The following is a 25,420-nucleotide window of genomic DNA, read 5'->3' on the forward strand; positions in this document are numbered from 1 at the left end:
CATTATTTTAGCTAACAGTTTTTAAAGTGAGAACTTTAATTTTGAAGTTAGTAATATTAATTTCACTATTTGACTTATAAAAATATGTCTATTATATGAAAAGTATAGTGATACGGCATGCAAAACTAATACCTGATGGGGAGGATTATTTCATTGTTGGCGACATCTACTAACCATAAGAACAATTCAACCCACCATAAAACAAACTACAGCTTGATGGTAGTTAAATTTTCAAAATTCACTGCACCTTATAATTATAAATAAGTTTCATTAGTTTTGAAATTAGCCGTAGAGAATGAGGAAAAAAGACTAGACATAGATAGGAACACAGTGAAGATCTTAGCTCATAGTATAACAATCAACTAAATGGTAAAAACATAACCCTTATTTCGTGTATTTCCCTTGAACCCATACCTAAATGTGGTCCATTAGGTAAGCCAAAGGCACTCCTGCCTTCCTAAGATCCCACAAAACTCAGCCTACAGTTCTGACAGATTAGAAATGACAATCTACAGAACAAGCAGTCTCATTAAATAAACAATCACTGTAACTCTTATCAATTCTCGAGTCTTTTTAAGCCAACATACTAAAGTTAAAGTTACTCTTAATTATCTCCCAAAAGCAGATAATTCCATGAAATTATTCAGTGACTTGAATTCCTTGAACGTTTAACTATGAATAAAAATAAATAATACTCACAAATTCAGCAACAAAGTGTTGAACAAACTTGATTAGTTAGAGATATTATGAAAGGAAACATATTTCATTATGCCACTTAGATTGTTTCGTGCAGTGCAGTGCAGTGCAGTGCAGTGAGAAGTTTGTCATAGCATGATTATTCAGCAACAAAATAAATTGAATTAGCCTTATGTTGTGCAGAATGCCTGGAATTAGTAATACTACAAATAACCAGAAAAGATAATAAACTGAAAATTAAATTATCAGAAATCAACCAAAAAATAGAACGGAAGTAGCCATTTGGTCCTTGAATCGATCAATAACAGCCTCCTCTCCCCCTTCCATTTCAACAATGTCCGACCACTTAGTCTAAAGCAGGTTGAACGCTGAAGTGCAGGAGTGGATATTTCCTCTTGCACAAGTTCAATGGGTACCAGATCCTCCCTCAAAACCCCCAACATATTTGCAAACAAATGGTGTTGAGCCTAGCCCGCAGGTCCTCAATAGCCTGAGACTGAGAAATTACCACATCCGAACCCCGATTTAAAACCCTCCCTCTAGTTAAACCTCGCTCATCAGGACCAAGAGCATCCATCGCAACAATTTCTGATCGAAGGCCCTCCATAGAAGCAGCGAACAACCTCGAACTAGGGCTAAGACTCCCTTTACCCCCCATCGTCAATCTGTTAACACTAATCGAAGGAAGCTCCTCAGAGGAAATTTTCGATTCCCCTTGCTCTAAGCTCAAACCCCGATTCAGTTTGCCCCAAACCAAATAAGGCTGGTGATTTCGAATCCCTAACTACATCCTTAGCCCTAGACGAAACCCCTTTGGTAAACTGTGGAGACTCCATCGACATCAATGAGCTATTGAAACCGTAGAATTTTAATGAGCTATCGATCTTGAGAGTCAGGCCTTTTGATTTTTTTTATTTGTTGATCTTGGGAGCCAGGGCTTTCAATTCCCACCTCCACGTTTCAAATTTCCCTTCCAAACTTTTGGCGACCAAAGACCATATTAGTCGCAGAAAAGGTACTTTCACCGACAAACTTTTTTAGTTACCAAATCTCAATCAACGGCGACTAAAACATTAGTCGCTAAATGTACTAATTTGGCGACTAATTTTTTTTAGTTGCTGAAAATAAGTTTTTGGCGACCAAATTTTTGGTCGCCAAAACATATGTGACATTCCGCAACCAAATTTGTAGTTGGTCGGCAAAAGCAAACAACTTTCTGCGACCAACTCATTTTTTGGTCGCCAAAATATAACCTTCTGCGACCAATAATATTTGGTCGCCAAAAATAATGATCATTCGCGACTAATTAATATTTGGTCGCCAAATGTCATTTTTTTGCGACCAAAATTGTTTTGGTCGGCAAAAGTGGTCGGCAAATATGTAAATTCTTGTAGTGACCTACACACTTATTCTCAATTAACTAAATGAATAGAATTTACTTAGTTACTACTTTATGTATTAACTTAATTAAACTCCACTTAATTTTAACTAATTATAATCAACACCTGATTTAATTAATATGACCAATTCCAATTAAGTCTTAATTAATCCAAAAAAATCCCACATAACTTAATTTGTCAAATTAACTTCAATTAAGGCTCAATCAATCATAATTAAATTTATAACTCTGAATCAGATTTTTAATCAAACTCCCAAAAGGCTCCAAATATCAAATTGAACTTATTAGCATCATCAATTTTGGTTTCCCAAATCTTTAAGGTCTTCCATTTCATATCAAACTCAAAATCTTCGTCAGTAAATTACATAGTCAAATTGAACACTTCATAAGTAAATTTAATTCATGATAATATTAATTCTCAATCCTCATAGCTTAGTAACTCCAATTTGGACCCAATTGATCAAATCTTAATTTTACTAAACTGAATCGAATATTTAATTAAATTCTCATATAGTCTGATACTCAAAATTAAACTGATTCAACTCATCAATTCATATTCTTGAGCCATTAGGCTTTCAATTTCTAATTCCAAAATAAATCCTTAATCAAATCATACACAAATCAGATAGAATAATTCCCATAAATCTCAAATTGAACCAGAATAATGAACAATTCAAATTCAAATCTCCTTAATTAATTAAATGCAAATTATTATAAGTGGTAGGGTCATCACAGTCTCTCCCCTTAGCAAGTTTGGTCCTCCAAACTTAAGATACTTGTATCAAAAATTAGTCACATAGCCTGGTCTCATTTCATTTCCTCCCTTAGGTAACTTCTTTTCCATTCGATTTTCTTCACGGAAGTTGAACTTATTTCTCAATTATTTAACAATTAATAACCCAAGCAGGTGATTCGTCCTAGTCTATGTTGTCATCAAAATATATCCCGACATTAACCTTGTAACAACAAACATACAATACGGTAATACTAAAGCAATTAATCACATGACTCATACAATTTTGTTCAACTATTTTGAGAAATTGTTAAATGAGTAACATGGAGGTAGGTCAAAAGGGGAGGAAGTAAGCAGTAATAAGAAAAACCAGGGCTATAGGTTTTATCGTAGGATTAGGGACTTTGAAGTGGAATTTGCACTTAAGAAGATGAAGTCGAATAAAGCTTTAGGACTCGATGATATACCTATTGAAGCATGGAAATGTTTGGGTGCGAAGGGGATTGTTTGGTTGACTAGGTTATTTAGCAAAATTTTGTTGACTAGGAAAATGCCAGAGGATTGAATGAAGAGTATTTTAGTGCCAATGTATAAGAATAAGGAAATGTCTAGAATTGCAACAACTATAAAGGAATCAAGCTGATGTGTCATATAATGAAAGTGTGGGAGAGAGTGTAGAACATTGATTGTGAGATATAATAAATGTGTCAAAGAATCTATTTGGACTTATGCCCGGTAGGTCAACAATGGAAGTGATCTATCTTTTGAGGAGAGTAATAGAGAAGTATAGAGGGAGGAAAATAGACATTCATATGGTTTTTATCGACCTTAAGAAAGTATATGATAGAGTGCCTCTGGATATAATCTGGTGGGTGTTAAAGAAAAAAGGGGCGACAAAACATTGATGTGATTAAGGACATGTATGAAGATGTGGTGACCATTATTAGATTACTAGCTGGAGAGACAACTGTATTTCCAATTACTATGGGGTTACACCAAGGATCAACCTTAAATCCTTATCTTTTGCTTTAGTTATGGATAAGTTGACGAGAACTATTCAGGATAATATGTCATGGTATATGCTTTCTATAGATGATATCGTGTTAGTAGATGATAATAAAGAAGGGGTTAACACTAAGTTAGAGACTTGGAGAGAAGCACTTGAATATAAAGGATTTAGGATAAACACAACTAAGACAAAGTATATGGAGTGTAATTTTAGTACTAGTAACAATAAAAACAGAAGAGATGTGAAAATTAAGAACCAAGAACTACTTAAGAGTGAACATTTTCGTAATTTATGATCGATTATCACAACGACTGGAGAGATTGAAGCGGATATGATCCATAGAATTAAGGCGAGGTCGCTTAAGTGGATGAGTATGTCTAGAGTACTGTGCGATAAACGAGTACCCATTAGACTAAAAGGGAAATAGAATGACTATTAGACCAGCGATGTTGTATAGGACGGAATATTGGGCAACTAAAAAACAACATGTAGATAAAAATGAGTGTTGCTGAGATGAGTCTACTAAGGTAGATGTGTGGCAAGACTGGAAAAGACAGAGTTAGGAATGAGTATATTCGAGGATGGGTAAGAGTAGTATCGATAGAAAATAAGTTGAGAGAAAATAGATTGAGATAGTTTGGTTGGAGACCTACAAATGTAGTAGTGAAGAGATGCGATACAGTGACGGTAGATGGTAGCGTTAGAAGAAGGGGTAGACCTATATTGACTTGGTCTAGTGTAGTAAATAGATATATGAATCTCCTTAATTTGACTAACGAAATGACTTTGGATAAAGTCGAGTGGAGAAAAATGATTCATGCAGCCGACCCCATTTAATGGGAGTTAAGGCTTGGTTTGGTTTGGTTTGGTTTAGAAAATGTATGTCGTTGTGACCTTAAGAGTTTAGTGGCAGGAGTGATTACCAAATAAGTTTGAAAATTGAATGGGTAAATTACACTTATGTCCCTTAAGATTTAGAAAAAATATAGCAAACCTCACAATTTTGAGATAATTATATTGACATTTTTTTTAGTAAGGTTAAAGAGATAAAAACTAATACAGATGATATTAACACTCAAAGATATATAAGGTTAGATAAATATATGTATTTTAATATAAAAGAGGTAACAATATTATTTTTTCATTCATACGATCAAAGACTTTTTAATGAAAAAAGGGCAAGTACTATAAGAATTAAAAATATTAATAGAGTCCAATATAAGGGTGCTCAGGTGATAAATGCAATCTTGGATTTTCTTTGCCTAAAGATTCAGGTTCTCAAATACTTTGTCCATAAGAACAAGTTCTGTAACACCTGAATTTTTTTTTAATTTAATATTGTATTTATAGTAATTACTCATGAATAGGAAATATATAGATATATATATATATATATAAAATAAATAAATACAATTCCTTAGTAATTGTAACATCCCTATTTGTGAATACTTTAAGCTGTGGGCCAAGAGTAAATAAAGAAAATTTGAAGTAAATTTTTTTTAAAAAAAAAAAAAAAACGGTGGCTTATCACCATCCTAATATATAGGATGGTGACCAAGCCATGTAGCCTAGGTGAATCACCAGGCTTGATAAGGGAGGAAATGGCACCTATTAGACAGGTGGCCAATTTTAAGCAAGCCACATGTAAGAAACCATGCAATTACCACCTATAAATAGTGAATGATTGAGAGAGCTTTGAAAATATAGGGAGATACAAATAACTAAGAGCAGCGTGCTAATAACGAGGAGTTTATAGTAGGAAAGTAAAGGCTAAGGGTTGATATTAAGGTGAGTTATATTATACCTTGAGTTACCATAATATATTTTACGAATATTTTGAGTTATCATAATTTATTTATATAATTTATGTTTTATGGTTACGTTAATGTTTTAATTACGTAGATTATTTTCTAAACTTTTTAAATTGAAACCTATGGATATGTTTGTTTAAATTTTAAAAATTATTTGACAATAATTTTATAAACGATTATGTTCTGTAAGTACCACCACGGGAGTCCCACGCCTTGGGGGACTAAAATAAACCATTGGCCTTTGTTTGGCTTCTTTGTGGTCCTTTGTTTGTCAATGATCCATTGACCCCTGTTCTGATTGTCACTCTAATGACCCCTATTTTGTTCTGTACTGTGGTTATGATTATTTGCTATATAATTTCTGCATTCTATTTCTGCTAATTAAACTTAGTTATGTATTTCAGTTACCAAACTGATTTCTGTTTAGCCTAATAATTATCCATGGATTTTTGGGACCCTTGTGCTCAATGTAAAATATTTTTCACTCTGCTATGTGCTTATAACTGTTATTCCCTTTCAGGTGATGAGATTTAGTGGGATCGGGATTGGAAATGAACCGCAGAGTTTTTTTTTTTTGTTTTTTTTTACTGTCTGTAATTATGATCGGACTCTTGTAATAACATGAAGCTCAAATGACTATTTTCTTTTTACTAAAATTTTTGGTACCCATTTATTTTATTTTAATTTATTTAATTTATCTATTACGTTACTACTATAGAAATTTTAGAATTATTTTATTTTTATCTTATTGAGACACTAAACCTTTGGGTACCAGGTTTGGGTTCTGACAAGTTCTTGTAAAATGACCAAACTACCCATGTATATATATTATTTTCCAAACCAAACCCTACCCTCTCAATCTCCCTCTCCGCAACTTTTCTCCTTCTATCACTACTACTTCCTCTCACCCTCCGCCACTCCATTACCATCACCACCACTACCGCTTTTGCCATGACCTCTCTCTTCTCTTTTCCTTCGTCAACACTGACACCATCACAACATAACCATCACGGTCGACTACTTCTACTCTAATGTAGCCATCGACCGCGTCTTCTCTGTCACCTACACGGTCTTCGGTCGCTTCCTTCTCCTCTGTCTATTTGTTTCTTTCCTAAACACCTACCGCACCACCTTTCTCTCTTTAAATCTACACTTCGCCCTCAGATCTAGTTACAGCATAATTGTCGGTGTACCATGATCCTTCATGCGATGCTCTTCTAATTTTATCCATATTCTTTGAAACCCTAATAGTAAATTTTGAATTTTTTTTTTTTTTAAGGAATCGAGGATTGAAATGCTCAATGTACGTATATAGATATAGATATATAGAGAGACTACAGATAGAGGCTATGGATTCCAATGCCAAGTGTGAAATCCAAAGCTATAAATAAAGTGAAAAAAGTGATCCAACACCCCTCTCTCTCTCTCTCTCTTTCTCTCACATTTTTGGCAATTGTTGGTGATGTGTTTGTATATGGATAGATTTCAACAGTTGTTGCTTCAGTGGAGTTCTACTAGTTTAATGGAGTTACTGTCTATGTTTCATAAATGCATTATGCTTAATAGTAGAGGCTGCTATATTGATATGGAGTATGGTTTAGGTGTTGCTGAATCAAGTTTTGTTTGGTGTTTGGGATATACTGGTGTATTCTAAAATATTCCACATCAACAGATAAGAAAATGTTCAATCTATGTTTTTTGCTTTGATCTGTTTGAACAAATAGAAAAAATAGGTTATAAAAATTCAACAGATAAAAAAATGTTTCAACGGATAGTTAAAAAAATTGAATAGATCATTGCCTTGGTAAGGGAAAATTTCAACAGATAACAAAAAATTGAATAAAAAAGGGAAAAAAATTGAATAGATAGATATAAATTTGAACAGATAGAAAATAATTTGAACATATAGATATAAATTTGAAGAGATAGTAAAAAAAAAGTTAATAGATAAATTAATGTGTAAAATTAAAAATAAAATGTCTTTTAAAACAAATAAAAAGATTTCTTACCAAACTATTTCATAAAAGGTATACTTCTCACCAATAAAAAATATCCATTGGACCTAATGCCTTAGATACCCTTCAAATTGGATTTATCACCAATTTTCCCCCAATATAATTATGATAAATTTATGAAATTTATTATATATATTTTTAAATTTTAAAGGAAATGATAACCAAATTAAATTTATGACGTCAGCTCCTAAAATTTATTATTAAAAAAAAGAGATTAAAAAAAAAAAAAAAGAGTTATCCGTGTATGTATGCCAAGCGTTGTGGAGGTCATGATTTGAAGTAGTAGGTTGGTAAGGAGCAGTCTGGTCTGGGAAAAGAGAGGAAGAGGAGAGGAGAAGAATAGAATAGAATTGAATAGAATGGCGGCAAGCAGGTGTGTGCTGAGTAGTAGTAGTAGTAGTTATTGTTCATATATGATCTCTTATGCGAAACCTCAATTCGTTTTGAATTATAACCTTTCATCACCATCATCATCATCATCATCGTCGTCGTCTCCTTTGGGGAAATGCCGAATTGTTGGTTTCCTCCCTCAAAACCGCGCATTTCATCGTGCGGAAGCGGAAGTGCTCCAAAAGCCTGCTGCTGCGAACCCCCCTTTGTCCTCATCGTCATCCTCGTCCTCGAAAGAATTTCTTCCCAAAATCGACAAGAGTGGGAGGTTTTGCAGCCCCAGAGCCGCCCGAGAGCTCGCTCTGTATCTCTCTCTCTCTCTCTCTCTCTCTCTCACACACACACACACACACACACACACACACACGCACACACACTTATTAGAATCATCTATTTTCCCCCTAATCCACATCTCTAACTAACTAACTAACTAACTATATTCCGATTCCGATGTCAGGTTAATCATTTATGCGGCATGTTTAGAAGGTTCTGATCCAGTTCGGCTATTTGAAAAGCGAATGAATGCCCCAAGAGGTCACACCCATACCCACATACATGCCTATATCTTCAAAATCCTGTATATACAAAAATACCTGTGTATTTGAGGTAAATAATAAATATAAAAATGATTATCTGATTGATTGATTGGGCTGTTGTTGTTGTTGGGCAGAACCTGGGTTCCAGTTTGACAAGGCATTGTTAACGGAGTACAATCACATGAGCTTTGGAGGCCCCCCTGTCACAGCAGAGACAGTTGAAGAAGCCGATGAGCTTATGCGCAATGATGCCAACCAGTCTGCAATTGGTAATTTATCACGCTCTCTATTGCTTCCAAATTTCCATTTATTGATTTATTCTTTATTTACCTACTTTTATAAGCCATGCTATCCCCTTTGTTGGTTTTTTTCGTCATTTCCGTTGGTCCCGTCAGTTTATACATGGTTCAGGTCCATCTTCTTACTACTATGTAGTGTGGGTTTTACAACAAACAATAACATTCCTAGACTTGGTCTCTTCTCACGTTTTATTTTTTCTTACAGTCATTTTATGCAGTTTTGATACTCCTGTGGACATTGAATACACTGTGATGTGTATATTGTCCTTTAATTTCTGTTACTAATGTACACATTATACTGATCCAGAACAGTTTCACTATATTCTTACTGTTTTTATTGATATTTCTCTCTGAACCAAAACAAATGTAATTTTGTGTCATAATAAAATACACCTGACTCTCATGAGATGTTGAAAATTGAAATGGTAGACACTTTGGTGGAATAAGTATCATTTTGCATATGTGCAAAAGCATCCATCAAATCAAACCACCAAATAAAATGTGTCCTCCCAAGACAAATATCACAAGTATTGCCTCATCCCCGGCAATCCCAAGGAAATCTATAATAAAGAAATAACCAACGCCCAATTAGTATATATTAATGTGTGTTTGGGAGGGGAAAGATTGGGTACATCCTAACCTTTGGTATAGTGTACAAAGTGGTTGTGCCGTGACTCGAATCCATAACCTCAATGTTATTAGGCTTATTAGGCTAAGATTTTACCAACAAATACAAACACAAAAATAATCAATCAATACAGTAGATGCATTGTGAACAAAATCAATCAATTAAGCTTTATTTATGAAAGTAAATTAATATCAAGTAGCAAGGAAATCTACTTGGAACTGTGTACATCTAGCAGCAGTGTGCTGTGTTGTTCAGTTTCAAAAGTATGTATTGTAAGTTTTTGAATGAAACTATATATTCAATTGTATATATTTACAAGGAGTTCATCAGTTTATATAACCCTAAACCTATGACTGAAAAAGGAAATAGCCAATTCAACTATTTACACCACAATATTTTCTAATTCCTAATTCCTAATATATACAATCATGCCAAATTGAGAATATACACAATATATTCTCACCCCCTGCTCAAACTCAAGGTGTTTTAGCAGAAAACACTGAGAGTTTGTTAAGAAGAAACTGAAACCGAGCTGTAGTGTGAGTCTTGGTGAAGAAGTTCACAAGTTACAAAGCCAAAGAGACAAAAGGAAGCGAGATAGAGCCAGACTGCAAATGCTGTCGGACAAAGTGACAATCAATCTCAATGTGTTTCGTCCAGTCATGGAAGACAGTATTGTGGACAATCTGAATAGCACTACGGTTGTCACAATAGAGGGAGGTCGGAGAAGACTGAGGGACACCCAAATCAGATAAGAGGCAACGAAGCCAAACAATCTCAGTAGTAGCATGAGCCATAGTACGGTACTCAGCTTCGGCAGTAGAGCGTAGACACCCCATTTTTGACCGACCTTAAGACTCAGATGTCATCGATTGAGCGCTCGGTGATCGCGCATGTTTGTGCTCATTTCGAGTTTCTGGAGTTTTCGGCTGAGTGTCTTGCCTCCGGGCCTCTGAACTCTTTGTGTTTTGGCTCGGTTTGTGAACCAAACCTTGTCTTCCCTTGCCTGGAGGGAGAGAGAGGTCTGTAGACCATTTTTTGTGGTCGTAGACCACTTTTCCCTCTTGTAAGCTAGTTTTCGGTTTCTGGAGCCTTCGGCCGAGCGCCTTGTCTTGCTTTCCTTTTGGCTTGGTTTTGAACTTAACCTTGTTTTCCCTTGCCTAGAGGGACACTGAGGTCTTGGAGACCACTTTTCCCTCTTGGAGACTAGTTTCCGATTTCTAGAGTCTTCGGCCGCGCGCTGTGTCTCGGGACCGCTTAATGCTCTCCTCTTGGCTTGGTTTTCGGACCATGCCTTGTTGCCTTGGTTTAGAGGGACACTGAGGTCTGGGAGACCACTTTTTGTGGTGGTAGACTAGTTTTCCCTCATAGACCACTTTTGGTGCCCATAAACTGGTTTTCGAGGCTTTCGGCTGCGCGCCTCGCCCCCCGGACTTTCGTCTTTCATCGTTTTTGGTACAAACCTTGCTTTCCTTGCTTGGAGGGTGGAATAAGGGTGGAAGACCAGTTTCTCTTCCTAAAAATCACTTTTCTTCCCTGCCAGCCAGTTTTCTTCCCTGTAGACCACTTTTGGTGATCTACAAGTGGTTTGGAGTTGGAAAAAGTGGTCTCCCACCATGCCACAACCTTGCTTTCCTGGTGTAGACCACCTCCCCCCCCTGGGAGACCACTTTTTGTCCTGGCCGACCAGAAAAAGTAGCTGGCCAACCACTTCAAGTGGTTGGCAGCTTTCCAGCACCTTTTTGAAGATCTTTTCTTGCCAGCTGTAACAGCTGGAAGGCACAGAAACCATCCTCTATACACGTGTATGGAGGGATGGCTTGGAGTTCTTAGCTTCCTCAACAAGCTTGTTGCTTGTTCTTCTATATAAGGGAGGCCCTCTCTCCATTCTCCAAGTTCAGAAAAAAGTTGCTTGAGTTATACATATCATCTATCTCTATGCTTCTTCATTTCACTTCATTTTTATGCTCAAAAGTGTCTATTCGTCACACTTTTGCACACAAACACATAGTGAAACGCCATACTCTTGTTGCTGAGGCACTTTGAAGTTGGTTTTGGTGTTTTTGGACTGGTTTTGATCCAAAAAAGCTGCTGGAGTTGTTGCTCTAAAGTTGTTCTACAAGGGTGAGCTTCTTACCTCTTAAACCCTTGTTTTTGATTGAGCTTTTGGCCCTATTTGCATGTTGTTTTAGGCCTAACTTTCTACGGTAAAAAGTTCTGATTTTTAGTGCTTAACATGCTTGTTTAAGGCTTCTTTGGTGTTGGGGGTGATCTACTCCCTTGCATACCTTGTTTGGCTTTATTTTGCACCATCACTTTAGGCCCTTGAGATCACTTTCTCTTGGCCTTTTAACCACTGAAATTCAGTAGATTTTCAGTAGTAAAACTTGTGTTTTGAAGTCCCAAATAGGAGGGGGTCATCCTCTCTCCTTGTATCTTGGTTACTTGCCTTATTAGCCTCATGTTTGAGCATGTTTATCTAGCATGTTTTGGCTCCATCTCAGCTTGTTTTTGGTGTTGTTTTAGCATGCCATAACTCTGTTTTGGGTTGGTTTGATAGCCCCTTGCATGCTCCTTGCACTTGTAGTGCATTTCCATTCACTAGCCTAATGTGTATCATGCTTTGGACCATCATTCTAGCATGATTTTGGCTTAACTTCAGCAAGCTTTTGGTCATGTTTTAGCATGCTCTAGCTCTGATTTATGTTGTTTTGGTCATGCATGCATTGCTTTGTATGGCCATGGTTCAATCTAGCTAACTAGCTTTGAGTTTCTAAGCCACTAGCATGCATTGCTTGGACTATTTTCATGATTTGGCATCATTTAATATGTGATTTCAGTGCATGTAGTATGGTCATACACTCGCATGTGTCACTCTTTCAAAGCATTGGAGAGTTTGTGCTTTGTGCCTTAAACATGAGCCATTGTGTATGCCTTCATGCCTAAGCTTGCGAGCTATCATTTCAGTGTGTTTTTTGGGTTATTTTGCCATGATATAACTCTAATTTTTGTTGGCAAAGCTATCTCATGCTTGGCCTTGGTAGGTGTAGTGTAATCCTCCATATTGGCCTTGCATATTCCATGCTTCATGCCTTCATGCTAGCTTGTTCTGGCTATACTCCGTGCATGTTTTAACCTTGATTTAGCATGATCTAGGACTGTTTTGGGTTATAATGGACATATGCTTCATGTTTTGCATAGCTATAATGCAAGTGCTTATGCTAGTTTCAAGCTTTGAGCCTCCTAGCATGCTTCATTTGTGACATGTACATGATTTGACATCATTTAACATGGTATTTCAGAGCATGTAGCATTGCCATGTTCCCACTTCTTTCACTCTTTGAGTGCCTCTAAGGGTTGTGCATTGTTGCCTTGCTTATGGCCTAGTGTGCATGCATGCATGCTTAGACATTTGAGCCCCCATCTTAGCATGTTTTGGTCTTTGCTTAGACCTATTTGAACTCTGTCCATGCTTGGTTTATGCATCTGTGCCATGTCTTGCATGTCTCTAGAGTAGTCCTCCTTGGTAGCTTTGTGCCTTAAGGACTCTTGCATGCCTTGCTTGTGTTGTTTGAATGATTTGACATCATTTTATACCTAATTTCAGTGCTTATAGTGTTGTTACACGTCCAGATTTGTCACTCCTTGAGCACTTTTGAGAGTTGTGTTCTTATGCCTAATTGGTGAGCCAATACATGTGCATGCATTTCTCTTGCTTTCATGCCTTTATTTCAGCATTATTGGCCACTGATTTGGGCGTGATTGAGGTCTGTCCATTTTTAGTTTAAGTCCATTGAGTATGTTGTTCAAATGTTGTTACATTGCATCATGTTTGCATGCTTGAGTTGCATTGTGTTTTGCATGCTTGTTGTTTGCATTGTTGATACATACTTATGTTGCATTTCATTATGCTTGCATTGTTGTTCGCTTTGTGTTGAAATGCTTATGTTGCCTTGCATTGTGTATGCATGCCATTAGCATTGATAGGTTGCTCATGTTGCATTGCATTGTGTATGCATGCACTACATTGTGTTTAGCATGCTTGAGTTGCATCGCATTTGTTTGGATTGGGTGTTAGTTCAAACACGAGAAACGAGGGACGTTTCATACTTGAAGTGATGAAACGTGCCTCATTTCTCGGTCGCCGACCCTCTTGATCGTGCATGATAGAGGTTAAGGCATTTATGTGTTATGTGTGCATTCATTTACATTGATTTGTGCAATCTTGGTTTCTCGGCCATCGTGCATTGCGATGCTCGGTTGGTGGTTCGAGAGTCGAGAACCACACTCCCTTGAGATCATGAAATGATAAGGAGAGTGGTTGTGCACACATATCTTGCAAACACATTGCCATGTCCCTTCTTGTTCTCTGTTGCTGCAAACTGGAAGAGTGCAGCAAAAAGTGGTCGGTAGACCAGTAAAAGTGGCTGGCCGACCACTTTATCTGGTCTACATCAATGGTAAGTGGTCGGCAGGTGGTCTACAACACCATAAAGTGGTCGGCAGCCTTCTTAGAGGTCTCCATGGTGGTGCAGAAGCTATCTGGAGGTTTGTACAGTGTTCTGAGAACAAATGCAAACAGAGGCAAGTTGGGGCATAGCGATGGATTTCCGAACGAGGCGACCGAGCATGCATGCATTAGTTAACGTGTTTAGCTAATTGATTTATGCTGTAATGTTTAATTAGCTAGTGTAGTTAGCTAGTTAGCTTGTTTTGTAATAATTAGTTAACTAGGAATAGTTAATTAGTTTTGATTTGTAATAATTAGTTTAATTAGCTTAGATTAGTTAGTTACCTTGTTATTCGGACCCTCCGTCGAGAGGGCACAACTGTTGTAATAAGCGTGCGTGTGTGCGATGCATGTCTTCCAACCTCCATTTCTTTCTCCCTTTTGTTTACCAGCTTTTGATGGTTAGTTTAGGGCATGTTTCAATTGGCATCCTTATGCTTCGCATGCGTCCACCCATTCATCTGTATTGCATGCACCGGGCTCGGCGCATCATACTAGCTGTATTGTATTTCAATACATTTACTTGAATGCGTGTTTCAAAGCATATTATCAAGTGTTGCATTCATATGACATCTTAGAATAGCCGAGCCTATTTTAGTTGCATTTTTGCATGTGCTGCATTAGCCATCTTAACATGAACTAGGATCATGCATGATTTCTAACTAGTTCTCTGTTTTGGCTCGGAGTACGCTGTGAGTGTTTACGTTTTAGCATACTGCATGAGATGTGTATGTTGCCATGTTAGCATGCTTGCCATGAGACTAACTGCTTAAGTGATTAACTGCTTGAATACCTGTGGGTGAAGGTTGAATTGCTTGAATTGGAACAATTCATCAAAATCATGTTTTCTAAGCCCACTTGAGGGTGGCAAAATCCATGACTTAGCCTACTTGCGAGTAGCACCTCTAAACCGTTTTCAAACAAACGAACATGAAATGTTTTGTTCAAACTTAGGCGATCTAATCTATACTTGTATGTTGTGCGCATCACATAGTAATTCTAGGTTAATAATAGGAATAAGAACACATGTGTTTTCAAAAACAACATATCATATTAGTAAAGGTCGATTTTTGATCGGGTGAGCAGGGGTGTTCATTGCATGACCTTCCTCTCTCGTACCCAAGTTCCCGAGCCGAGGCAACTTTGGTGATGACAGACACGCGCCCTTAGGCACAAGTTAGGGTTTCCTAAATTTCTCAAAAATAAAATATTTCGGTGGCGACTTTGAAATTTGGCAAAACAGTCCATATTTGGCGCTTTTTGATTAAAATCGATTTTCTAAAATGATTTGCCGGATTTGGACTCTTTGGTGATTTATCAGTCTTACATTGCACTTTGTGAGATTAGATTCAGAACCGTGACATGAGTCCGAACTGTACTAGCTAAGAACAACGATTCGCGCCCTCGCGCGCGGAGCGGAGTTCGGGCGGTCTACATAGAGCAAGCAACAACAGTTTGTTTCTTCATTTTCCAAGAGATGAAGGAATCACCAAGAAATATACAAACTAGACGTGGATTGCGATTAGTAACATTACCAATCCAATCAAAATCAACATAGGCCTTCAAATCCGAAAAGGAACTGGAGGACAATAGTAAATCCTAAAATATAGTACCTCGGAGATAGCGAAGAATCTGAACCAATGTAGCCCAATGTGTGGAGTGAGGAGTAGAAACAAACTGGCTAACCACATGAACAGCATAGGCAAAATCAGAACAAGTTATCGTCAGATAGACTAAGCAACCCACAAGCTCGTGATATAAAGTGGGATCATCCAAAGGGACACCATCAGTAGAGTTGAGCTTCACATTAAGCTCAGTAGGTGTATCAGAAACCTTAGTATCAGTAAGACCAGCACAGTGAATGACCTTATTAGCATACTTAGCCTGAGATAGAAATAGCCCTTTAGAGAAGAAGCAACCTCAATACTAAGAAAATACTACAAAGGACCTAGATCCTTCATCTCGAAGGTGCGGAAGAGATGCTGCTTGACCTCAGAGATAGCAAAAGAGTCAGAGCCAGTGAGGATCATATCATCTACATATAGTAAGAGAGCAACAAAATTAGCCAAGGTATGTCTCAGAAACAAAACAAAGTCGGAAGTAGAAGGATGAAATCCAAGCTCAGTAACAACAGTCTGAAAGCGATCATACCAAGCACGAGGAGATTGCTTCTGTTAGAATAGTTCTTTTAGTTATTTTTGTTCTCTTGTTAATATTTACTTAAGTTGAGGGTACGATGGTCATATTGCTACTTTAGGTTTTTTATATATATTTGAGTGATGTACAGTTGAGGGAATTAATTGGTTTTTAATATATACAAAGTTCTCTCTTCTTCTTCTTCTTCTTCTTCTTCTTCCTCCTAACTTTCAACCCTAATTTCTCCATTTTACATTCTCACTTGGTATCAGAGCCATCTCTTCTTCATTAGAAAGGGTTCTACAGATTCTAAAGATCGATCTGAGGTGACCGAGACGTGCTGATGTCATCAGCCGTACGATGACGTCAGCATGACGTCAGCAGTGTACGGACGGGTCCTTCACCCCTAGACTCGAAATTGCCTCCTGAGATTTATGGTGATTTTTGTGGAATTTTTTGATCATCCCTGATGTGAGTTTTCGATTTTTGAAACTATTTCGTGTTTTTGGGACTGTTTTTTTGAATCTGCCTTTGGGACTATTTTTTTTTGGTTTTTCTTGCTGGGCTCACTTCCCTAGGAGCCGAAAATCACCCCTCTAAGTGTCCTTGATCTTAATTTGTTGTTTTACTCCTGTGGGGTTGATATTCTGTTCAATTTGTGGCTGTTTCTGGAGCCGAAAATCACTTGTGGCTGTTTCTGGAGACGAAAATCACCCCTCTAAGGGCTGACACCCTTCTAGCAAGGGATATTTGTCCTCTCTTTATTGATTGCTACTGTTGAGTTGATGTGTTGGTCTCATTTGGGTCCAAACTTGGTTGTTGAGCTAGTTCTGTGTTTATAGTGGTGATTGTGGGTATTGACTGTTTGCAAGTCTGGTTGATCATTATGGTTGAGATTGAGGCTAAGGCTATAACTATGGGTAAAGATGATGATATGCCTAAATCTATCACTACAAAGAAATTGAATGGTGCTAATTATTTGGCTTGGGCCCATGCTGTCAAGATTTTCTTACGAGGTAAGAAGAAGTCCCGCTATCTTAGTGAACTCCCTCCTTCTACTGATGATAAGGATTATGATGATTGGTGTTGTGAGGATTCTTGTGTGATGGGTTGGATTTGGCATAGTCTGGAACCACAGGTTGCTACTACCGTGGAATTTTGTGATACCTCTAAGGCCATTTGGGACTCCCTTGCTGAGTCTTTTTCAACTCAAAGTAATGTCTCTCGAGTCTACGAGTTATATGAACAGATTTTTGCTATGCGTCAATCTGGCCGGTCTCTTCCTGATTATTATAGTAGTCTCAAGACTTTGTGGGATCAGTTACTGCAGCATCGACCTTTCACAACTGATGTGACCACCCAGAAACAACATTGGGAGGAGTTTATGATGGCTTCTTTACTTTCTGGCTTAGATCCTAAGTTGCGAGGGTTCAAAGATCAAATTCTTGCCAGTGACACTCTGCCTTCGGCTGCCAATGCCTATTCTAGGCTGTTACGCTCTTCATTGGGACAAGCACAATCCACTGTTGGGTCTTCTTTATCATCTTCTGCATTGGTTTCCAGTAGTAGTGATCATGGGTCTACTCGCGGGGGTTTTCATAGTTCTTTTGGTTCCCGGAGCTCTTCTTCTGGTTTCCGGGGCTCTCGTGGAGGTGGTTCTCGTAGTGGTGGCTCACGTGGTGGTTTCCGTGGTGGCAGTAGTAGTGGACCTGGTTCTCGTACACGTGGTGATCGCAAGTGTACTCATTGTGGTTCCCAAGGTCATACTGAACCTTGGTGTTGGCAAAAGCATGGCAGACCTGATCATGTCCATCAGGTTATGGATGTCCCCTCCTCACAGTCTTCCTTGTTGTCCACTGGCTCGGATGCTTCTCCTGTTACTTCGCATGAGACACTCACTACTCAAATTAGTGAGCTTACTGCCCTTGTCCAGTCTCTCCGGCCTAGTCTATCTTCTTCCTCTACTACCATGGCTAGTTCAGGTAATATTGCATGTGTGGCTAAGTCCTCTCAGCCTTGGCTCCTAGACTCTGGTGCTAGTTCTCATGTCTCTAGTAATTCCTCTCTTTTTGATACTCTTAGACCTGTTGATCATACCATTATACTTGCTGATGGATCTTCTCGGCCTGTCTGTGGTCAAGGTCCTCTTCATCCCACTCCATCCATGTCCTTACCTTCTGGTCTTTATGTTCCTAAATTTCCATTTAATTTGCTTTCTGTTAGCCAATTGACTCAAGCTCTCCATTGTTCAATAACCTTTTCTCCTACTTTATGTGTTTTGCAGGACCTCCAGACCAAGAGGATGATTGGTTCGGGGCATGAGAAGGATGGCTTATACTTTTTGGACGCTGAGACGTCTCCTCCTTCATCTGCTATGTTGAGTGCTAGTGTATCTCCTCTTCAGTGGCATTTTCGCTTGGGTCATCCCTCCTTGGCCAAGCTCAAGTTAGCTGTTCCGGGTTTGAGTCATGTTTCTCAGATTGAGTGTGAAGCCTGTCAATTTGGGAAGCATCATCGTAGTTCTTTTCCTCGTCGTAGTGTTAGTCGTGTTGTCTGAGTCTTTTGCTCTTGTCCATACAGATATTTGGGGTCCTTCTAGAACTCCTACTGTTAATGGGTTCTTTTATTTTGTTATTTTTGTGGATGATTACTCTCGGATGACTTGGTTGTTTTTAATGAAACAAAGATCTGATTTGCCTTCCATCATCTCTAAGTTTTATAATGAAATCTTTACTCAATTTGGCAAATGTATTAAGATATTTCGGTCTGATAATGCCTTAGAATATGTGCAATCTATTGTAACTACCTTTTGTGATGCTCATGGTATTATTCATCAAACTAGTTGTCCTCATACATCCCCACAAAATGGTGTTGCAGAACGGAAACACCGCTATTTGCTAGATGTTGCTCGCACCCTGATGTTTAATATGCATGTCCCCAAACAGTTTTGGGGCGATGCTGTTCTCATTGTTTGTTTGCTTATCAATCGCATGCCCTCTAGTGTTGTACACACATCTCCTTATTCTCTGCTATATCCCACCACATCTCCTTTTCCCTTGCCTCCTCGCATTTTCGGGTGTGTGGCCTTTGTCCATGTTCTTGACCCTGGGTTGGATAAGTTATCTCCTCGTGCACGCAAGTGTGTGTTCTTAGGTTATTCTCGCACTCAAAAAGGGTACCGGTGTTATCATCTTGAGTCTCGTCGCTACTTTGTCAGTGCTGATGTAACGTTTTTTGAGTCTACTCCGTTTTTTTCTTCCTCTGGGCAACAGTTATCTACTGATCTTCTCTCTTCTCGTGAGGGGGAGCCAGCCTCTCTCGCTCCTACTCTTCCCTCTTATGCTCCTTCCACATCCACTCCTCTATCCTCTCTCTCTCCTCTCACTTCTACCCCTCCTTTGCAGGTTTATCAACGGTCTCAAGCTCGTCGCATGGTGTCTTATGGCCCGGCCAGTTCATCTCCTTCGTCTGAGGCCCCTGTTCCACCTGCTGCTCTACCATCTGATGACCTTCCTATTGCCCTCCGCAAAGGTAAACGCACTTGCACTCAACATCCTATTGCTCATTTCGTTTCTTATGATCGCCTCTCTCCTGGTCTTCACTCTTTTGCTTGTAGCTTGTCGAGTATTTCCATTCCTCGCACCTATCTTGAGGCTATGTCCATCTCTAGTTGGAAGTTTGCCATGGATGAGGAAATGCATGCTCTTCATCAAAATCAGACCTGGGACCTTATCCCTCTGCCCTCTGGCAAATCTATTGTGGGTTGTCGTTGGATTTATACTGTTAAGTATCTTCCTGATGGAACTGTTGAGCGCCTTAAGGCTCGCCTGGTAGCTAAAGGCTACACCCAAACCTATGGTGTTGATTACTTGGAGACTTTTTCTCCTGTGGCCCGTCTTAACTCTGTTCGGATTCTTCTCTCTGTTGCAGTTAATCAGTCTTGGCCTTTATATCAACTGGATATCAAGAATGCTTTTCTCCATGGTGATCTCCACGAGGAGGTCTATATGGATCAGCCCCCTGGCTATGTTGTTCCCGGCCAAGAGCATCTTGTTTGTCGATTGAGGAAGGCCTTGTATGGTCTTAAGCAGTCCCCTCGTGCCTGGTTTGATCGCTTCAGTGCTGTTGTGCTTGCCTATGGCTTTCACCGTTCCACTTTTGATCACTCTGTTTTTGTTCGCCACTCGTCTACTGGGAGTATTGTTCTTATTGTCTATGTGGATGACATCATCATTTCAGGGAGTGACTCCAATGGTATTGCTGCTTTGAAGCAGTATTTGGGACAACAATTTCACACCAAAGACTTGGGCCATCTTCGGTATTTTCTTGGGATTGAAGTTGCCCGTTCTTCTCAGGGCTTGTTTCTTTCTCAACGGAAGTATGTTCTTGATCTTCTTACTGAGACTGGTCTCTTAGGCACTCGCCCCAGTGATACTCCCATGGATTCTAGTGTCAAGCTTGCTGGTGACACTGGCGACTTCTTTCCTAATATTGGTCGTTATCGTCGGTTGGTTGGCAAGTTAATATATCTCACTGTCACTCGTCCAGATATTACCTATGCTGTGGGTGTGGTCAGTCAGTTTATGCATGCTCCCCGCCAACCCCATTTTGTGGCTGTATGTCGTATCTTGCAATACTTAAAGCGTGCTCCAGGTCGGGGGTTGCTCTATCGCCCCTCTTCCTCCTTGTCTGTCGCTGGCTTCAGTGATGCTGATTGGGCTGGTAATACGACTGACCGCCGTTCCACCTCAGGCTATTGTACTTTTGTTGGTGGTAATCTTGTCACTTGGCGTAGCAAGAAACAGACCGTCGTTGCTCGTTCTAGTGCCGAGGCTGAATATCGCGCCATGGCTCATACTGCTTCTGAGATGCTCTGGGTTCAGTCTCTTCTCCAAGATTTTGGCTTTTCTGTTTCCACTCCTATGCACATGTTTTGTGACAATCAGGCTGCTATCTTCATTGCCAATAACCCTGTGTTTCATGAACGCACCAAACATATCGAAGTTGATTGCCATTTTATTCGTGATCTCTTACTCCGCAAGCAACTGGTGACTCCTTATGTTCGTTCTGAGGATCAATTGGGTGATATTCTCACCAAACCTTTGGCTCGGCCTTCATTTCTTCGTTTGTCTGCCAAGCTGGGCATGTTCGATCTCTATGCTCCAACTTGAGGGGGAGTGTTAGAATAGTTCTTTTAGTTATTTTTGTTCTCTTGTTAATATTTATTTAAGTTGAGGGTACGATGGTCATATTGCTACTATAGGTTTTCTATATATATTTGAGTGATGTACAGTTGAGGGAATTAATTGGTTTTTAATATATACAAAGTTCTCTCTTCTTCTTCTTCTTCTTCCTCCTAACTTTCAACCCTAATTTCTCCATTTTACATTCTCACTGCTTCAAACCATACAGAGCATAGCGAAGATGACAAACCTATCCAGAGGAGTAGGGAAGACCATGGGGTGGACGCATGTAGACCTCCTCAGTGAGATGACCATTAAAAAAAGTATTCTTAACATCCTTCTGATAGAGAGACCAATGTCGAATAGCGGCAACAAAAATCAAGGTACGGACAGTAGTCATCTTGGCAACAGGGGCAAAGGTCTCCTTAAAATTAAAATCATACTCCCATGAGAAGCCCTTGGCAACCAGGCGAGCTTTGTATTGCTCGAGAGAACCATCAGAATAAGTTTCGACTTTATAGATTCATTTGTAACTAACCAGATTCTTGTTAGCAGGCAACGGGACCAACACCTAAGTGTTAGTTTTCTGCAAGGCAAACAACTCATCCTCCATAGTGCGAACCCAATTGGGATCCTGACAGGCCTCCTTGTAAGACCGATGTTCTGAAAAAGAATGAATAGTAGATAAAAAAGTACGATAGGAAGCAGAAAAACATGTATTAGACCAACCTAACATGTTTAGAGCATGACGCTCTCGAGTAGGATATCGGGGTACAGCAGGATCCGAGTCGTCAGAAGTAGGAGGATCAACAGTAGGGGCAGAGTTAGCTGGTGGAGGGAGAGCCTGGCGACGAGAATAAACTAACAACGGAGGAGGAGGAGGAGGAGGAGGAGGAGCAGGAGCAGGTTAGGGAGAAGGAGGAGAAAAGGGAGTAGATTCATGGGGTTCAGTGGAGAAAGACTCAGTATGAGGGGTGGTAGGAAGAGAAAAGGGAACAAGTTCAGGGGAAACAGTAGAGATGTACTAATCAGGAGGGGCCTCAGAAGGAAATAGATTAATATGAACCAAATCCTCTTTGGAAATCGGAGTAGTGATAAGGTGGAAACTGAAAGTATGGTAGACGTTCGAGAAAAGAAACATAACGGGAGACATAAAGAAGACGGGAAACAGGGTCGTAACACCGATAGCCTTTCTGAGTAGGACTATAACCCAAAAAGACACAAAGGACAGACCAGACACTAAGTTTGGTCCAATCTTTGCGGGGAAGAAGGACAAAACAGGCAGACCTAAACACACGAAGGAGGGAGTAATTAGGTATTTGGGAGAACAAAACCTCATAAGGAGACCGACCAGAAAGAAGGGGAGTAGGCATATGGTTGACAAGAAAAACAACAGTAAGAACTGTTTCCCCCTAAAACGAAGCCGAAACTGAAGCAGAGAGAAGAAGAGACCTAGATGTCTCAAGGAGATGACGGTTTTTTCGCTTGGCTTGACCATTTTGGGCAGGTATATTTGTACAGGAAGTTTGGTGAATGGTACCTAAATTGGCCAAATACTCACAGAACTAATTTTTAAAATATTCCCCACTCAAGTCAGACTGTAACGCTTTAATTGTAGACCCAAATTGAGTAGTAATCATAGACTGAAAAGTACGGTATATCTGATAGAAATCGGACTTATGAGTCATAAGATAAACATAAGTATAACGGGTGCAGTCGTCAACAAATGATACATAGTAAGCAGAACTCCCTTTGGTGAGAACAGGAGAAGGGCCCCATACATCAGTATGAACTAAAGAAAACGGTGGATTAGATATAAAAGTACTTTTATGAAAAGGTAAGGCTGTCATTTTGGCAAGTTTACACTCCCAACATTCATTACGTTCACTAGGAGAAACTTTACGCAATGTATCTGATTGAGCTAAAGACCGTAAGTGGTCAGCAAACAAATGCCCTAATCTAGAATGTCACAAGTAGAAAGGACTGGATAGAGAATTTAACTGAAAAGAGGAAAAAGCGGTCGGAGAGGTTGTCATAGATAGATGCAAGCTCTTTATCACATAGAGATTTCCAACTCTACGGCCAGTCTCAATCTGCTGCATGGACATCCGATCCTGCACAGAACAGATAGAAGAAGAAAAGATAACATCAAAATCAGAGGCATCAAGTTGATTGATAGATGTGAGTGCAGAGGCAGATGAGGATGGTTGGGAGGTGGACAGGAGATGCTGAAGCTGAGCCATCGGGCACGCAAGGAAGCCAAGTCAGGATCAGAAGTCGGAGCAGATGCAGTATAAGCAGCAAGAGGGCGAAACTGTGTCTAAGGCGGTTGAGAAGACTGAGCGGATTGACGTCCCTTCTTGGGACAGTTGTACTTCCAATGGCTCTTCTGATGGCAAAAAGCACACTCATCAACGGCTAGTGGCCCCTTCTTGGGCTTTGCATTGCCCTGAAGCTGATGAGGCGGTGGGGTCGACAACAGAGGAGGCTGAGTAGGAGCCAAGAAGACAGATGGAGATAGAGTCTGACTGGCCGTCTTAAGATGGGTTTCCTTGGAGAGGAGCTTACAAACAATAGCATTCACAGAGGGGAGAGGAGACTGATTAAGGATGCCACCACGGATAACCTCATATTGAGGGGAGAGAGCCGTTAAGAACTGCACTAAACGACCTTGCTAACGAAACTCAACATAAGCATCTAGTGCCTTGAGGCTAGATGGTTCCATGAGAGCCAAGTGATCCTAGAGACCTGTCATCTCAATGTAGAAGTCCTGAATAGATTGATTCCACTGACGAGCACTCTAAATAGTTGTTTCCAATTCATACTGTTTGGCAAAGTTGGACTGTTGATACACACCTAATAAATAGTTCCACACCTCCTTAGCAGTACTGTATTTAGAAAACATCATTCTAATACGGTCATCCACAGAATTATGAAACCAGGTCAGAACTTGGGCATTATCACAATCCCAAGTGTCACAGGAAGTCAGATATCCTTCTTGTTTCTGTCTAATAGACGAGACACAGAACCAGAAACATAGCCCCATTTTTTTTGACCAAGAAAATTCTTCATAACACTAGCCTAATAAGCATAATTGGTACCTGTGAGTTTACATCTAATGGCTTGGATTTTGGTGTCCGTCATTGTTATAAACCAAAAATAAATAGGTTGAAGTATACTAATAACTAACAAGTGGGCCAAACAGGAAATAAGGGTTTAAACCAAATAACAGTACTGATAGTCGCAAAACACAAAGAGAGAGAGAGAGAACCAGGGTCAGATGAAGCGAGATAAACCGAGAGAGTCGCGATGATTAAGTGAGATGAACTGAGAGAGAGTCGCGATGACTAGGTGAAGCCGACGAGTTGCGATGACCAGATGAAGTTGACGAGAACCGAGAGAGACACGATGATACCACAGATGACCGGATGAAGCAGGCGCGATGATTGATCACGATTCACAACAGACAAGGGTTTCGAATTTGCAAGCCAGGGTTTCAAACCAAGCTCTGATACCATGTAAGTTTTTTTGAATGATCTATATATTCAACTTGTGCTAATACAAAGATTACAACCAATATATATAGCAATCTTAACCCTAATCTGAAATAGGAAACACAATCAATCTATTATTCACACAATCAATCTAATATTCACAATCAACCTAATCGATATATTTCCATAATTAACATGATATTCCCACAGGCATACCCTAAACAATATGTATTTTTATCCATTTTCACATTTATTTCGGCAATAACTGCCATTCTCATTCTTGCGTTCGAGTCACTACGCATACCCCATACCACCCAGTTTATTCCCACATCTTTAAGTTGAGTTTAAATCACAATTAATACCATGATAGGGTACAACAATAAATAACCATAAATCAATAAGGCATGCAGGATAACCAAAATAAAGATTACTAAAGATGACTTGAGGATTATCACATAAATTCTTAGATTTTCCACAAAATAGAATTTCCCTTAATTGGTTTCTTAGATTAATATTCGGTTACACAGAAAAGTTTTACAGAAAGTATAAATTAAGGGATTAAAATAATACCTGCTATGAGA

General features: G+C 39.3%; 1 protein-coding gene across 1 annotated transcript in view; it reads left to right on the top strand.

The window, feature by feature from the left end:
• The first annotated feature begins 7,796 nt into the window (after positions 1-7,796).
• Positions 7,797-25,420, top strand: part of LOC114259855 (uncharacterized) — a 30,736-nt gene continuing 13,112 nt past the window's right edge. The window contains exons 1-3 of the mRNA XM_082906134.1: positions 7,797-8,357; positions 8,511-8,587; positions 8,724-8,858. Of these exons, the coding sequence (XP_082762260.1) occupies positions 8,023-8,357; positions 8,511-8,587; positions 8,724-8,858 (547 nt within the window). The 5' untranslated portion in view covers positions 7,797-8,022. The remainder of the gene's footprint in view (positions 8,358-8,510; positions 8,588-8,723; positions 8,859-25,420) is intronic.

The sequence above is a fragment of the Camellia sinensis genome, chromosome 14, assembly GCF_055761805.1.
Source record: "Camellia sinensis isolate YWXY chromosome 14, ASM5576180v1, whole genome shotgun sequence".
Lineage (NCBI taxonomy): Eukaryota > Viridiplantae > Streptophyta > Magnoliopsida > Ericales > Theaceae > Camellia > Camellia sinensis.